We start from the raw sequence: 14629 nt of genomic DNA, 5'->3' as shown, positions 1-14629 counted from the left end.
ACTGCAGCAGTCAACTTAAGCTCTGATAGCAGAAACTAGCTAACTATATGAAAACAGGCCTTCCAAACAGTCATGTCAAAGTGAGGGAACAGAAAAGAGAAGCCTATACTGTAACTGTCATGTTGTCAAAAGCAGCAGTGTTGATTTTTTCTGTCTCTATACTGCTGCAAAAAAACCTCCCAGATATAATAATCTTAATTATTTTGATCATTTGGGAATGCTGGTAAAGTTAGATGATAATGATCTGGGAGCTGAGCAGGGGCAGTTGTAAGCCTTTCATGGACTAAATTCTTACAAATATCAAGAAAACAAAATAAAGGTAGCATGATGTTCTGCTTCTAGTAATGCCCTCTTCTCTGTTTTCACTTTGTTATATACACATTCCTCAGCAGACACATACTTTGTTTCTCATAGACACTACAAAAGAATTCTTCACAGAATTCTTCTCTAAGTCATGTTTTGTGTGAAAAGGAAATGTTAAAAGTCCTCAGAAGGATAAGGACAGGGGGTTAGCTTAGAGTGTAAAGCTGGTTTGGTTCTGCAGATTAGTGAGGTCCACAAGGCTTTATTTTTTTTTTTTCTTTTGATGGTGCATTTTATCTATATTCAATTTATAATCCACCTCCAGGAATGCCTGCCTAAATATGGACATATATATTTGTTCTGACTCTAGTATTTTTTTGTTTGATTTGTTTGGAGGATTTTTTGGTTGGTTGGTTTTTGGGGGGATTTTTTTCTTTGCTTGCTTGTTTGTATGGATTTGGTTGTTGTTTTTTTTTTTTAATATGAATATCTAATGAAAAATAAGGCATGTGTCAAATCCCCCAGATTCTTTAAGTGGTGGCTGGAAGAATCACCCTTACAGATGTACTTCATTTGCATTATAGTTTAAGTTTGCTGTAGTCTTACAGAAGTTTGGCCACAGTCCACAAAAATGCAGCTGGCTGTTTGGATTACACTTAGCAGCAAACTGTATGAGATAGCCTGGTAGTATTTCCTAGTTAATTAAGAAAATTAATGCCAGTGAAATAACACAGGTAGACAATTGCACAGGTACACACAAACACACATTCATAAGACTGTAAATAAACAGATTTCACAGTGACTATCGTAACTCTATTAATCACCTTATTTACATTTTTTATTATTTTGCTCCTTATTTACATGAAAGTGTAGTGATTATCATGTTTGCTTCAGTAAGTAAAAGCTGAAACATTGACGTTTGCCTTGTTTAAGTATATCAAACTGGACTACTGTAATACTGATTATTTAAATATAGAAATTCTCCATCCTTTTCATTTCTCTCCACTCATCTCTGAAAATCATATGCTTGGTCTTGCAGCTAAATGTTGTTTCTGTGAGGCTGCTTGAAAATGCAAGTCTGATGATGTACTGATGCACAGATTATAATTATTTATTTTAATGTATATGTTGATTGGCATTAATTTGATTTCAGATACAAGAAAATATATAGCTGAATAGAAGAGACTGTCTTGAATAGTTGAACTAAAGAATAAATTTGATGAAGTAATGGTGTTAGTTCTGAATCTGACTGTTGTAAAAGAAATTTGGTATGATACACACTCTTATGTGACACTGCTTCTTGAATAAATAAACTGATTTTTGAACAGAAATACCTTGCCAGTACTTCTACATTCTCCCTTTACCTTACCCATGCTGAAAGGAGGAAAATTTAATTTTTCTTTTACCTTCAGTGACACTAGAGGCAAAAAAAAACCTTGATCATCACTGATCCTAGTGTTGTATTTCATTAAATTTATATACAATTCCAGAAAGTGTTTTAGAAATTGACTTTAGGGAATCTATTAAACTTGTGATCTTGGCAGGTTCCCAAGTTTAATTTATGGTTTGGAGAAATATGGGATACTCGTTGACACCCTTTTCTGCAGCTGGGAATTACACGTGTGTGTGAATCTGTCATTTAGTCCATAGGGAAGGTAGGGTCAACACTGACCAATCATATAAAATATATACCTCAAGCTACTTTTATGTTGAAACATCTCAAGCTAGAGAAATCTAAGATTAGATCAAGACTGTATCAGTGGATTCGACTTTCTTTTAAATGTGAATTGTAGACAGCAGAATTTATAACAACGGCTGTCTCATCCTGCCTTTTTCCTCCTCTTTAGATAATGTTGCATGTGTATGTAAATATAAGCATGTGTATATTTGTATAAGCTTATGTGCCACTGTTCTCAAATATCTTTCTGGCAGTACTATGAAAGGACAATTGGACAGAAAAAGTGCTCAAGAGCCTCTAATAGATTTCAATCCAGTCTGCCTGCTGCTCTGTTTTGCACTGAGTCAAGTACTTTTTTTAACTGATAATTGAAAACCTATCTTGTTCTTACAGAATGGCTTTGCTGTTGTAAGGCCCCCAGGCCATCATGCTGAAGAATCAACAGCCATGTAAGTACCAGGGAATATTGCCCATCTTGGAGCACTAAGGTTACTGGCAATCACCTGTGTTGTGCATGTCTCTGAAGAACTGTAATTGTTAGCAGATGACTGAAAAGGTTTTCTAGGTACTCCCAGAAGCAGATTTATGGCATCAGAGATCATATAGCATTTTTCGAAATGCTCTGGACATTATTTATAGCTGTTTTCCTGACTGATTTGCTTTCTTATTTCTGTTCTTCTCTATTCCACAGGGGGTTCTGCTTTTTTAATTCGATTGCAATTACTGCCAAATACTTGAGAGACAAGCTAAATGTATGCAAGATATTGATTGTAGATCTGGTATGTATTCTTGGCAAGCATCACACTTTCAGTGCATCTAGATAAAAGATAATGAATTTGTATTTATATGTCAGACTTTCCTGGTTTAAATACCTACTAGCAACAAAGGTGTGTATTTTCTCTGATTTTGGTAACTCATTAAAGCCAGGATGGCAGTACTGAAGCCATAAACATCTATGTTTCACTTTAATGGTGTTAACTGCAATTTAATGAGAAGAAGGTACAGATCAGGGCAACTTTTATGGTCCTTAAATGAATTGATACTTCCACCATTAAAATAACCCTACAGAACACAAGTTTACTTTTCCCTACAGAATACAAATTTTAAATAGTCAGATGTGCTTTAAAAAATGTTGTTTCGGTAACCAAATTGGCCACTTCCCCCAGCTAGCAATGATTCAACTTGTTGTGTAACTTCGGTATTATTAAACAAATCAACAGGTCATTCCTTCTAAGGAGTTTTCAAGTCATGTATGCCAGATTTTGATGGTTCCCTTAAGGAAAGCTACGTGATTAAAAATCCACTTCATTGGATTAGTCTTGTATTTTAATAGAAGGCATTCTTACCCAATACTTTATATGTTTAACAAATGGATTATTTAAATGCAGATGACATTTGGCATGTTGTCCATATTATTTTCATGAATAATGAATTGGAGTTCTGCCTTGCACTTAAAGGATCAGCCCAATGCACAGCCCAATGAAAGTTGAATGCTGATTTATGAGCACCATTTTTGTTTTCCTACAGTTCATGAGGAGGTGTAATAGGGTGTCTGACAAAGCATAGACAGGAAATGAACCCTGGCATCAAAACCTAACCTGTTACATCTGCACTTAATTAATTTTTGCAGGTGATAAAAGATTTAAAGACAAAATATGTTAAAGGGTTTTTGAAGTGCGGGGCTTAATAGTCTAAATCTTGTTCATATCTGCACTCGTAATTAAATCTTATTGTGAAGTCATGGCCTTACCATCTAGCACTTTTGTTCAGTTAAACATGTACTGGCTGTTGAAGAGAAGCAGAGAAAGAGGGAGTGTCGGAGAAGGAGTGGCAAGTGAAAAATGAGTGGTAGAAGAAGTATATGGGCAGGTTAAATATTAAAATGTTTTTCGAATATTTCTCAGAATGTTCTATTATCAATTAGAAACATAATTCTAATTGCAAGAATATTTTTGAAGATTTCACTTCCACTGCGTGTTGTATCTGTTTGCTGACTTGAATCTTAGAGTTCATTGAGTTTTACTGCTGTAAATATTGGCCAAAAATGAATTCGATGTTTATTCTTGTTTTTTAATAGGAAAGGCCTATTCAAACTTTATATTTTGTGAATGTTTCTAAGTCCTTTTGATTATAAATGTTACGTTTGCTTTGTTGGGAAAAGAAACCAATTCCATTTGACCTGCTTAGCCAATAAGCACTTTGGAATTCAGCTTCAATTTTTTAAGGAAAAGTTAAATGTACAAATCATTACCTGTGCAAATGATGACCTGTGAAACTGCCTGTCCTTACCTAGGAAAGTAAGTGGGAAATACCAGCCTCTCTCTGACTCTGTCCCATTGGCCAGAATAATTCAGCTGTTGAAGAAATATGGCTGACACAGATTACTTTATTCCTGGAGCAGTTGCAGTCCAATCCCTAGTCTGCTCTATGATCAGAACAATGATGTACAAAAATTAATACGGAAAATTTCTTATGTATGCAAACTACAGATAAACTGCAATCCAAATGAAATTAATTAACAAGTTAATAGTGACGTCTTTATGTCTACTGAGTTTTGAACATCTGAAGGAAAGACTAGAATTACAGATGTTAGACTTGAAGTTAACCTTTAAGACTGTATTTTGATAGTGTCTACCACAGCAGGACCCCATGCAGGTTGGCAGCTATACATGATACTACAATGTAAATATTTAAAAGTAATATTCAGTCCCATACATTAAAACTGTAGTCTAGTTACAAATCAAGTGTAGCCTTCATAGAGGCTACATGTGTTCATACATAAATTTTTAACTTTTTAATTTTTAATCATTCTTTTATTTATTTCTACACTAAAATAAAAGACCTCCCTTTCAGCTTTTCTTTCTTTATTCCATCATTTGAATAAATCTCTATTTTTGAACTAACTTATATACCCAGAATACATTCGATCTTCTAAGGGCAGAATATGAACACATTTCTCATGTGGTAACATCCGCAGTCTTAAACAACACACTCCTTTGTCTAACCAGAGAAGTTACTGCTCTTCAAAACTCAGTAATCCTCGATGGAATTAATGTTTAGACAAGAAAGCTAGCAGAATTTAATGTATTTGAATAATAAAAATTTGAATAATAATTTATTTTTAAGTTCTTTCTATGCTCATTTAATATTTTTTCTTCTCATTTGAAAAATGTTACAGTAAAAATATATCTAAAGCCCCAAACATGCATGGAAAAGAAAGACTAATTAAAGTAAAAATGAAGTCCTACTATGTTTTTATCCATAATCTCTGCAGATTTATCTGTATGGCCAACAGAACTCAGATTGTTGTTACAATTCTTATTCCAAGATCATCCATATGTGCATGTATGTTAGCATGATCTGGGTCTGGATAAACCAATTAATTCTGTCACATTTGAAGACTGAATGGGATTCTGGAGTTAGTCTGCATTCCAGATCTTACTTCATTTGCGAGTCAGAGCCCTCTAAGACTATGCTGGCTGTTTTCAAATCTCCAGCATCCTTACGGCAGTGTGTGCTCCCTTATACCTCCGAAATATGTTACATTTGACCCTGGCATTAAGTTACAGTTGTGCTGCAACTTCATCTCCATGTTCTTCCAAGTACTTTCAACTGAGGAAAGAAAAGTAACCATTAAAATATTACCCCACAGAGGTCCCAGAGGAGGTCCAAGTGAAACACAGTGCTGTACAAGTAAGACTCAATCAATGTAGAGTCCTGAACATTGTGGTTGAAGGTCATGGGCTAGACCAGATGGTGCAGAACACAAGCAATGCACAGTGCTGGCTGTGCCATTGGCAGCACACACATAACTTCAACCTTCCTGGAGTCTAGATAACCTGAGGAAAATGTACGTTTTGTGATACTAAATTTGGTTTAGACCTCTTAGCTTTCATAAAATACAGCCTCAGTTATAGTGTTGCCATCCACAAACTTTTTCTGTACTCCTTGTGAATTCTCGTTATATGAGGAATTTAAAAAAAATGGCTTAAGGGAGGGGAATCAATAATATTCATAATTTTTCAGCTTCTTACAAATGTAGAGGATAAACTTACAAAAAACTCAACTTTCTTTTGCTGAAAGGCAAGTGGTTTTTCCATTTCCACTTATAAAGCTTCTTGCATGTCTAACCACATAGTACAATAGTAGAACTGTAAAAACAAAACTAAAAAAGAGGAAAAGTCGACATCATCAGCCTTTGTTATGCAGATATACTGTCAGCATTTCTTTTCCAGTATTTCATTTAATGACAGAATTTCTTTTCACTGCCATTATATAATATTTGAAATATGGAGACTGGCCAAGGTCACTCCTTGATTGGGGAAGGCACCATCCTATCTGCCAGATGATTTAATAGCTAATGAGATCATATTCCTATGTCTTCAAATGTTGCCATCATGATTTTGCAAAAAATGAAGTATAAAGTCCTTTCTGCATCTGGCATCTCTTTTGATGTGGATCTAACTGCTGAGGGACTGAACTGAACTGAATGTTTCAAGAAAGCCAATTTACTCAGCTGGTCTCAGAGCCTTTGACCTCAGTAGTGGAACTTGGCAAATCAATGAATATACTTATGTTTAGTGTTCTGTCAAGAATTGTGAAAAAGCTCTGTAAACCATAGATCTTTCTGCAAAATACTAGTTTGTAGTTTAAACATTAGTCTTTCTTCAGAGGCCAATGAGGCTAGTTAATTAAGCCTGAGGGGTTATGAACTGTTGGCAGTTAATAAGTCATAAAATTCCTCCATAAAACAGGATGTTAGATTCCATCACTGAGGCAAGGAGTACAAAGAGCCGGTGTATAAATATCTAATTGTACAAAAGGACTGGGATTTCTCACTGACTGCTCATCTGGAGTCTCCAGGGCACGCTCGCTATGGTTTCCTGATTTTTAGAAGCCAGTTTAAAAAATGAGTGCATTAAAGAGTAATTTGCCTGAAAGTTCAGGAAGTATGGGGTGGTGAAGGGAGGGGGAAAAGAAAGACAAAAGGAGGGCAAGGGAGAGGGAAAGAAACAGGGGTGGAGGGGGGAAAGAAAGCAGAAGTGAGCTCTCTACACTGAGTTGGACATTATTACATTTGTCATCTGTTTTCTTTCTCCTTTAGGATGTTCACCATGGCAACGGTACACAGCAGGCTTTTTATGCTGACCCCAGCATCCTGTATGTTTCCCTCCATCGCTATGATGAAGGCAACTTCTTCCCTGGCAGTGGAGCCCCAAATGAGGTTAGGTTTATTTCTTTAGACCCCCATTTTTATTTGTATCTTTCAGGTAATTGCGTTGCATGATTGCCCCTAATTTTCTTGTCCTTCTCTGGTTCCTTAAATTACACCAGATTACCAAATTGTCTACTGGGAGCAGGGGACCAGTGGAGAACAAGTGCATAACTCAGAGCAGTCCCTGTCAAACAAGGCTGGGCTGATCTGACATGTTGTTTGATGTTTGTTTCTGAAGCACACAAGAAATATTTCTTCTCTGCCACCCACCCCACCGTCACCCCACCTCACCCCCCACCCGCCACCCCTACCCCCATGCCTTCCCTCTCTTTTCCTTCTTCTGTTTTCACCTCTTCACTCTTTTTGGCATTTTATTCCTATTTTTCAGGTTGGAAGTGGCCCTGGTGAAGGTTATAACATAAATATTGCTTGGACAGGTGGCTTGGATCCTCCTATGGGTGATGTTGAGTATCTCACAGCATTCAGGTTTGTACCTTTATCTTTAAAAGTTCTGAAAACTGGATATAGAACATAAGCACATGAACAAAAGCGACTGAAATTTTGCAAGACAGGAGAATGACTCAGGGTGAAACTAATTTAATGCTGGTATCCAAGTACACAAAAGCTTAGTAAATAACAAAAATGGATAAGTTAATTGTTGTGATCACCCGCTCAGAATAATTATTTTTAAAAATCTGTTTAATCCGTCACTCATTTTATCATTATTATATCATGCCAGTAAAATGACTTTGAGCTTGTTCACTTCTCTACCTACAGAATTTAAATGTAAGCAATTATATCAGGCAGAAGGAAAATACTGTTCACAGATCAGTTGCAGTTACATGCAAGTAACGAAGATGATAGAAAGCCATATGAAGTATGGTCCAAATCCAGCATTCCCCATTCACTTAAAGTCTCATTGTGATGACACAGATTTGACCGATTGGCTTTTTCCATGAATTGCAGTAAAGTGTAATTTACTTACAAGTAAATAACTTCTATTGTGAAAATTAAGTTAATTGTGAAATGTCACAGTAAAAATGACAGGAAATATTGCATGCATGAAAGTATTTCTCTTTACTTTCAATAGCTTATTCTAAATGAAATTTTATTCTTTCATAAGTAATGCGTCATAATTTTTAGTCTTATTTTTATGGGACCAGAGGAGGTAAAAGCTGTTTAAAACACACTCTTTTAGACTTTCAGTAGTCCTGCCGTACCTATGCCATTTTCTTGCATTACAAGTAGTCCAGTGAAGGGTTTAGTGGGCACTCACCTTTCAAGACAGCGCAAAGGCTACGTGTTTGAAAAGTGGAAACTGATATGCAAAAAAGGCAATGAGAAAAGTAAAGTATTTCCAGCCACTTTCAAGACTTCTAGTTTGAAGTAGTGCATTTATCTTATGTAGCTTTTACTATATTCTATTGATAATGCATAATAAAAAATATAAAAGCTTTTTTTTTCCTTTTCTGTAGCATTCCTGTGCAGTCCATGAAATAATATGCAGAGGATCAGATAACAACACACCTGAATTAAAAGTATAAACCCTAGACACAGAAACAGCATTACACATTCACAGTATCACACTGTTGCTGTGGAAAAGGTTTCAATTTTATTTACAATATTTGCCTGTCTTTAAAAAGAGTCTAAATAGTGGCAGGCTCCAAAGTTTGTACTCCTCAGTATTTCCTCAAGCTCTTTCCAAGATCTTTCTTATTCTTTGATGAGATTTTTACTGAAGTTAGGGGACTGGATGGTTAAAATCACTGCTATTAGTGTCTGCTATCAATACATCTGGTATGATCACCCCAAAATTCTTGGTTTGGATCCAACTTGTCCCAGTAATGCTATAGGTAATCTGGCCATCTAATACTGTGGAGAATGGTGGTCCCAACTTATTGAACAAAAGATTCATGTAACTGCCTACAACCATAACTGGCACCCCTGGTATCCTGACAACAAATACCTAGGCTTAATAATGCCTTGTCAAACATGTACTTTGCAGTTTTATTTTAAGACACGCTAGTGAATAGTTTGGAGCAGCTAATATTGCTGCTGTACCTATTGCTCTGCTTCAGTTTTAAAGGGATTTCAATATCTGTTCCTGAGTAAAACCTCACTATTCAGGAAAATAAAATTCATGTAAGCTACTACATGCTAGCTGATCATTTGCAGACATACCACTAATATAAATGCTTAATTTTTTAATTTTATTTTAATGCAGGTAAGTTTAAAGTCAAAGTTGAGATTTGCCCTAAAAGAATTGCTAATGGTGCAAAATTTAATGCTTCTCTTTTCAATACATACATTTAACCTCACAATTAATGTTGTAATTAATGTGAAGGTTATATTTTTTAATCTAATGCTGTTGACTGATTACAATAGTTATTGCTGTTTTCCTTTTCTCCAAAACAGTAGGATCGACAGGAAATGTTTCCCTACACCCTAAAACCATTTTTGCTTGGGCACAATCATTGTGCTCTATCTAGGGATTATTGATATGGATTTGGTACGACTGGTATGACAAATCTGAATGGGGATCAATGAAGCAAACAGCATGGAACTTTGAAGGGTGAATAGAAAAATCTGTAACTTACATAAGAAGAACAAGGTATCTATTTTATGTGCATCTGGTCTGAACGTTGGCTAAATTTGTGACTCCTAGTAAAGAGACAATCTGTGGAACAGAATCTAGCCCTGCTATTATCCAAAGTTTCAAACATCATATAGCCTGTGTTCTCAGTTTTGCCAGAATTGTGAGACAGTCAAGAGAGATCCACAGTTCAGTCACTTAGCCATAGATAGAAAGGTACAGGCTTCAAGAATTTCAATAGAAGAGCTGCTGAAATACCCCTGCAAGTCAGCTGTTGTTTTGGAGTTTTGACCTGCAACAGGTCAGTTTTTAGGAAAATAAACAGTGAGTTATGTAGATAGGAAACTAAGCTCGATTTTTCTCCCCCACCCCCCCTTTTCTTTCTTTCTTTTTTTTTTTTTTTTGATAAATCGACTTTAGAGACAGATTTACAGGGAAGATCAAAGATCCAATCTAAGGGGTAGGTAAAATGTTGAACATCCTCAATTTTAAGACAAAAATAAGGGACAAAATGGAGAGATTTTCGCTTCATACCTACTCCCCAGTAAACAGAGAGGTTATGCAGTTTTCAATCCCTAGGAAAATCAGGAGAGATAGCTGGTGAAGGTCCTCTGCAAAATATCCAAGGTGTAAGTTTACAGATAGGTGGAGCCTGTATGGTAAGAAGGTGACATTTTCTGTTTTCTGCCTGCCTTGGAAGCCTAAACTTTTGAGTTCTTAGAAACTGAGAAATTTGCATTAAAATCATCTAAAGCTCCCTAGGGGGTACATATAACCTTCACTTTCTCACTAGCAGAGCCCTAGTTTCTTTCCAGAATTGCACCAAGCACATATTTGAAGTGTCAGCAACCATGACACTAGGTAGCTTGTTACTGCTTGATTGACTGTCAAATTTCACATTCTTCTGAATGATATCCACAGAAATAGAAAGCGAGGTTTTTTTCTTACTCAGGAGTTTTGTCCATAATAATGTATTATATATGATGATATAGTTGATATCACGTATATTGTTCACGGGCCAGAATCTATCTGTAGAACAATGTAAGTATTTACATACAGACACATTCAGGGAGCTGAATATTACTTATTTTACACTGGATAAATGGCTAGGTGAATCTATTTTAAGTACATCTTGTTGGGACTGAATGAGATTCCACATCACTCTTCCTCCACACTAAGAGAAAATATTTCTATTTCTTCAGGGAAAAGCAACTTTCATGTGTAAAAATGCAGAAAATTTGAATATGAGTTAGAGGCATAACAGAATATTCACTTCAAAGGCATGCTGAGTGAGTGGCTCCTGTGGGACTCTATTGTGAAACAGGAAAAATTATGGTACTGGTTTGTGTTTGCCATTTTAATTTCAGTGCTACATGAAGAGACTTTATTGTATTTTTAAACTAACTCTAGTACAAAATAAAATTTAAATGTCTGTAACTGGATTGAAGATGAAGACTGCTCTTTCATCTATAAAAGAATACATTTTCCTTTCCATTTCTTTCCCATTTCTACTAAGAAAATAGTTTTGCCTGTGTTAACTGCAAGGATGTAGTATAAAATGTAGGAGAGAGAAGTTTCTCTAGAATGGAAGTGTAGTAATTGAGTCACTGTACCTTTTGATTTTTCCAGAAAAGTTTTGTTTGAGGTTTTACCACAATTAAACAACTTGTCTACAAAAATCCTTGAAATAATTTCCTTTTTCTAAAGTGCAGGTATCTCTTCTTTTCCCCTGTTAACCAAAGCACAGTTCATTATTTTCAAGGCTTCATGTATCCTTCCCTTTAGAGAGTTTTGTTTCATCATTTACTGCCATCTATTCAGGCAGTATTCATTAAATTTGCTTTAATCTCTTTGAAAGCAATAGAAGATGGTGGTTCTTTTCTAAGACAATAATTCTACATGAGCTTATGAGGATGTAATCCAGTCTCTTCTGCCAACAGTTATAGAAAAAAATAAGAGCAATGGTCGACTACTAATGTTCAAATAATTATTTTCATAAGCTCCGCATTTTACCAGATGGGTTCAGTGAAGGAGGCAGCAGACAGGGGCTTAGGTCTGTGTTGTACATGCACACATGTATAGGTATATACTTGGAGTTTACAGAGGACAGGCGCAATGTGCTTCTATAGAGCAGAGTATAGAAGACACAGGAGGCAGTGGGAACAAATGTGTTTAGGAGAGTCAGAGAGAAGCAGGAGACAGAATGAGACTGGGGTGTGCCTTCCAACTGCTTTGCACTGCTTTTATTTAACAAAGGAGCTGTAAATTTAGCTTAAGCAGCCAGTATGCACTGGCTGCTTTTCTCTTCTCCAGAGTAGCATAAAACAGCCACAGCATATCAATGAACCTGGCCATAAAAGTTTACATAAAATGAAACGTATGTGTGTATGTGCTTCTTGGAATGATTAGAAATAGCTCATTATAATATTATCTTTGAGTTCCAATATTTAGCAGCCACATGTATGACTTTAATTTAAGGAGGTGAGGAAATTCAAAAGGCATAGGTGATGTTAAGTCATAGTTCAGGATGAATTATATGCATGATCCAATTTAAAATACAGGACAAAATTTATAATTGTCCCCAAAATAATAATTTTATCTAAAAAGAATTCGAAATTAAAATCCTACTTGAAAACATATATGTTAAAGTGTAAAAATGAAAGAAAAGTGCATAAAATCTACACTCTTACAATTCTCAGTGCTTGTTTGGGGAGAAATGTGTCTAAAATTCTGTATTTTGAATTCTGATATATTCATTTCAGTCTTGTAGACTTAAACATCATAGTTAAATTTATTTGAGAGATTGCACTGATGTATACCAACCGTTTTTGTGCCTTATTTTTATATTTTCTGGTATGATGACATTTAAATTTGACACTTCAAATTAAAAACTTTGTAAATGTACTTTTGTTGCTTTTCAGATATATTTTTCTTTTCATATTCTTCTGTTTCAGCATAGATACTGATAAGAATTTTTTGACTCTTTAAGTTACAGTTTGATACATAAACCCTATGGGGAACACTACATGGCTGTATTTTCCTTATTTTTTTCATATAAGTATACATAGTGTATTTGTATATATTATTTTAATTTGCCTTTAAACTTCACTTTTATAACTTTTTCTTCACTAAGGAATTGGAGATAACTAATTTTCTGTGTATCTTATTGGTATTGAATTTAATAGTCTTAATGTGTGTCTGAAAAAAAAGTTGTTTCAGCTCAAATAATTAGGCTTCCACTTTCATTAAATATCTCTTTGTTCATGTATTACATGTGTAGATGAAATGTGTATTCTTAGTTATCCATATTTGTTATTTTAAATATATTTGCATTATCTGTGTCATTTCCTTTCTTATTTGTATTCTCTCAAACTACAATATTTCTGGTCTTTTCAATCTCTCTTCATTTAGAAATATTTCCAGTTGCCAAGTCATTTTAATTGCTCATCTCTGAAGCTCTGCTATTTTATAGAATTGAGCTAAATACACCACATGAGGGCGAACCATCAATTTATATTATTTTGAATATTATCATGGTTTTCTTTGACACCACTGTTCTGCAATATTTTATAACTCTGAGTAGAAATTTAGTTTCTGGTAAGCGAAAGAATGTAAGACACAATAATCAACATTTTTCCTAGCTCTACTTATTTACAGCAAGTCATAGAACAGTGGTGGTCTGTGATAATGTTTAATGAATTCCACCAATAATAGCTTTTGAGAAAAAGCGTTCTTTTAAAAAATATTTTTAAATACCCATAACTTAATGCTATTAATTTTTATGACTGTAATCTCCAGGGGCTGCTGGTGAGGCTGTATTATGCTAGACTGGGTCTAAAAAAAAATATGGTAAGACCCAGTTTCTGCTTCAAATATGAAGAGATAAAAAGACAAAAGTGTGGGAGAGGAAATAAAAAAGCCAAGTTAGCTGCTCAGTTTCATGAGTCAAGAAAAGAACTTGAAGGAGACAGAACATCTTCAGAACTGTATTACGTCATCAGTGAACTCCATTGGCAATAGCCTCAAACGAGCAAAATGCCATGTTCATATATACTGACAGAAATAAATTACTTCTCAATATTTTGCTTTACAATAACTCATAAAGATTATCCCAGCTATTGCTCTTTCTTTTTCCTATTTGCTGACAGCAATGTATTCAGCATTCCATGCACAAAGAGGAAGACAGAGTCTCTGAGTCATATGTATGACAGACAGATAATGATTTACTCAAATGTAGGTGGACATTATTGGGAGTGCTAATCATCCACAATCCTTCTGCACTGTCATAGGCATAGTACTGCTTTTATGAAGAAAAGTACATCTGAACAGAACACAGTCATGGAAGCTCTAGGAAATCTATACAATGGTTTCTATATAGATGTATATAGTTTGCCCTCAGTCACCCACAGCATTCTTCAGAGTCATAAGTTAACAGTTTCAATCAGTTTTTAATATTTGATTTTGTCTACTTCTTCCAAGTATCCCTTAAAAATGAGCATTTTAACCTGTGATATCTTTCTTTTCCATTCTGATATAGAAAATGTCTTAGGCGAATTCAAAGAAAGGTACACCAAACAGCTGTAAAAAGATATCTTAAGAGTGCACGAGCAGTTCCTTTTGAAGAAGTTTGAAGAAGGTAGAAGTTTGCTTGGACTAATATTTTTTTAAATCTGCTTAGAGTACAAGTTTCATATGTAAATATTAAATAGTCCTGAGGATTTGTGGCTTTTGAATATTTTTCTGAGTGTGGTGGGGGAGGGTTTATAATAATGGTAAATTTTCACGCTTTTTTCTTGTTTCTTGACAAATGTTCTGAGCATTCAGATGATTGGTGTCGTGG

General features: G+C 35.1%; 1 protein-coding gene across 4 annotated transcripts in view; it reads left to right on the top strand.

Moving 5' to 3' along the window:
- HDAC9 (histone deacetylase 9) overlaps nt 1-14629 on the top strand; it is a 451614-nt gene that overhangs the window by 346695 nt on the left and 90290 nt on the right. For all 4 annotated transcript variants that reach the window (XM_061356435.1, XM_061356432.1, XM_061356433.1 and 1 more), the window contains 4 exons: nt 2375-2430; nt 2673-2760; nt 7086-7205; nt 7585-7682. In XM_061356435.1, coding sequence (XP_061212419.1) covers nt 2375-2430; nt 2673-2760; nt 7086-7205; nt 7585-7682 — 362 coding nt within the window. The remainder of the gene's footprint in view (nt 1-2374; nt 2431-2672; nt 2761-7085; nt 7206-7584; nt 7683-14629) is intronic.

This window comes from Neopsephotus bourkii, unplaced genomic scaffold (assembly GCF_033783945.1).
Source record: "Neopsephotus bourkii isolate Nb327-2 ecotype Australia unplaced genomic scaffold, CSIRO-AGI_Nbou_v1 NB_855, whole genome shotgun sequence".
Lineage (NCBI taxonomy): Eukaryota > Metazoa > Chordata > Aves > Psittaciformes > Psittacidae > Neopsephotus > Neopsephotus bourkii.
Note: the sequence above shows the minus strand (reverse complement) of the source record. Positions and strands in the feature narration are given on the sequence as shown.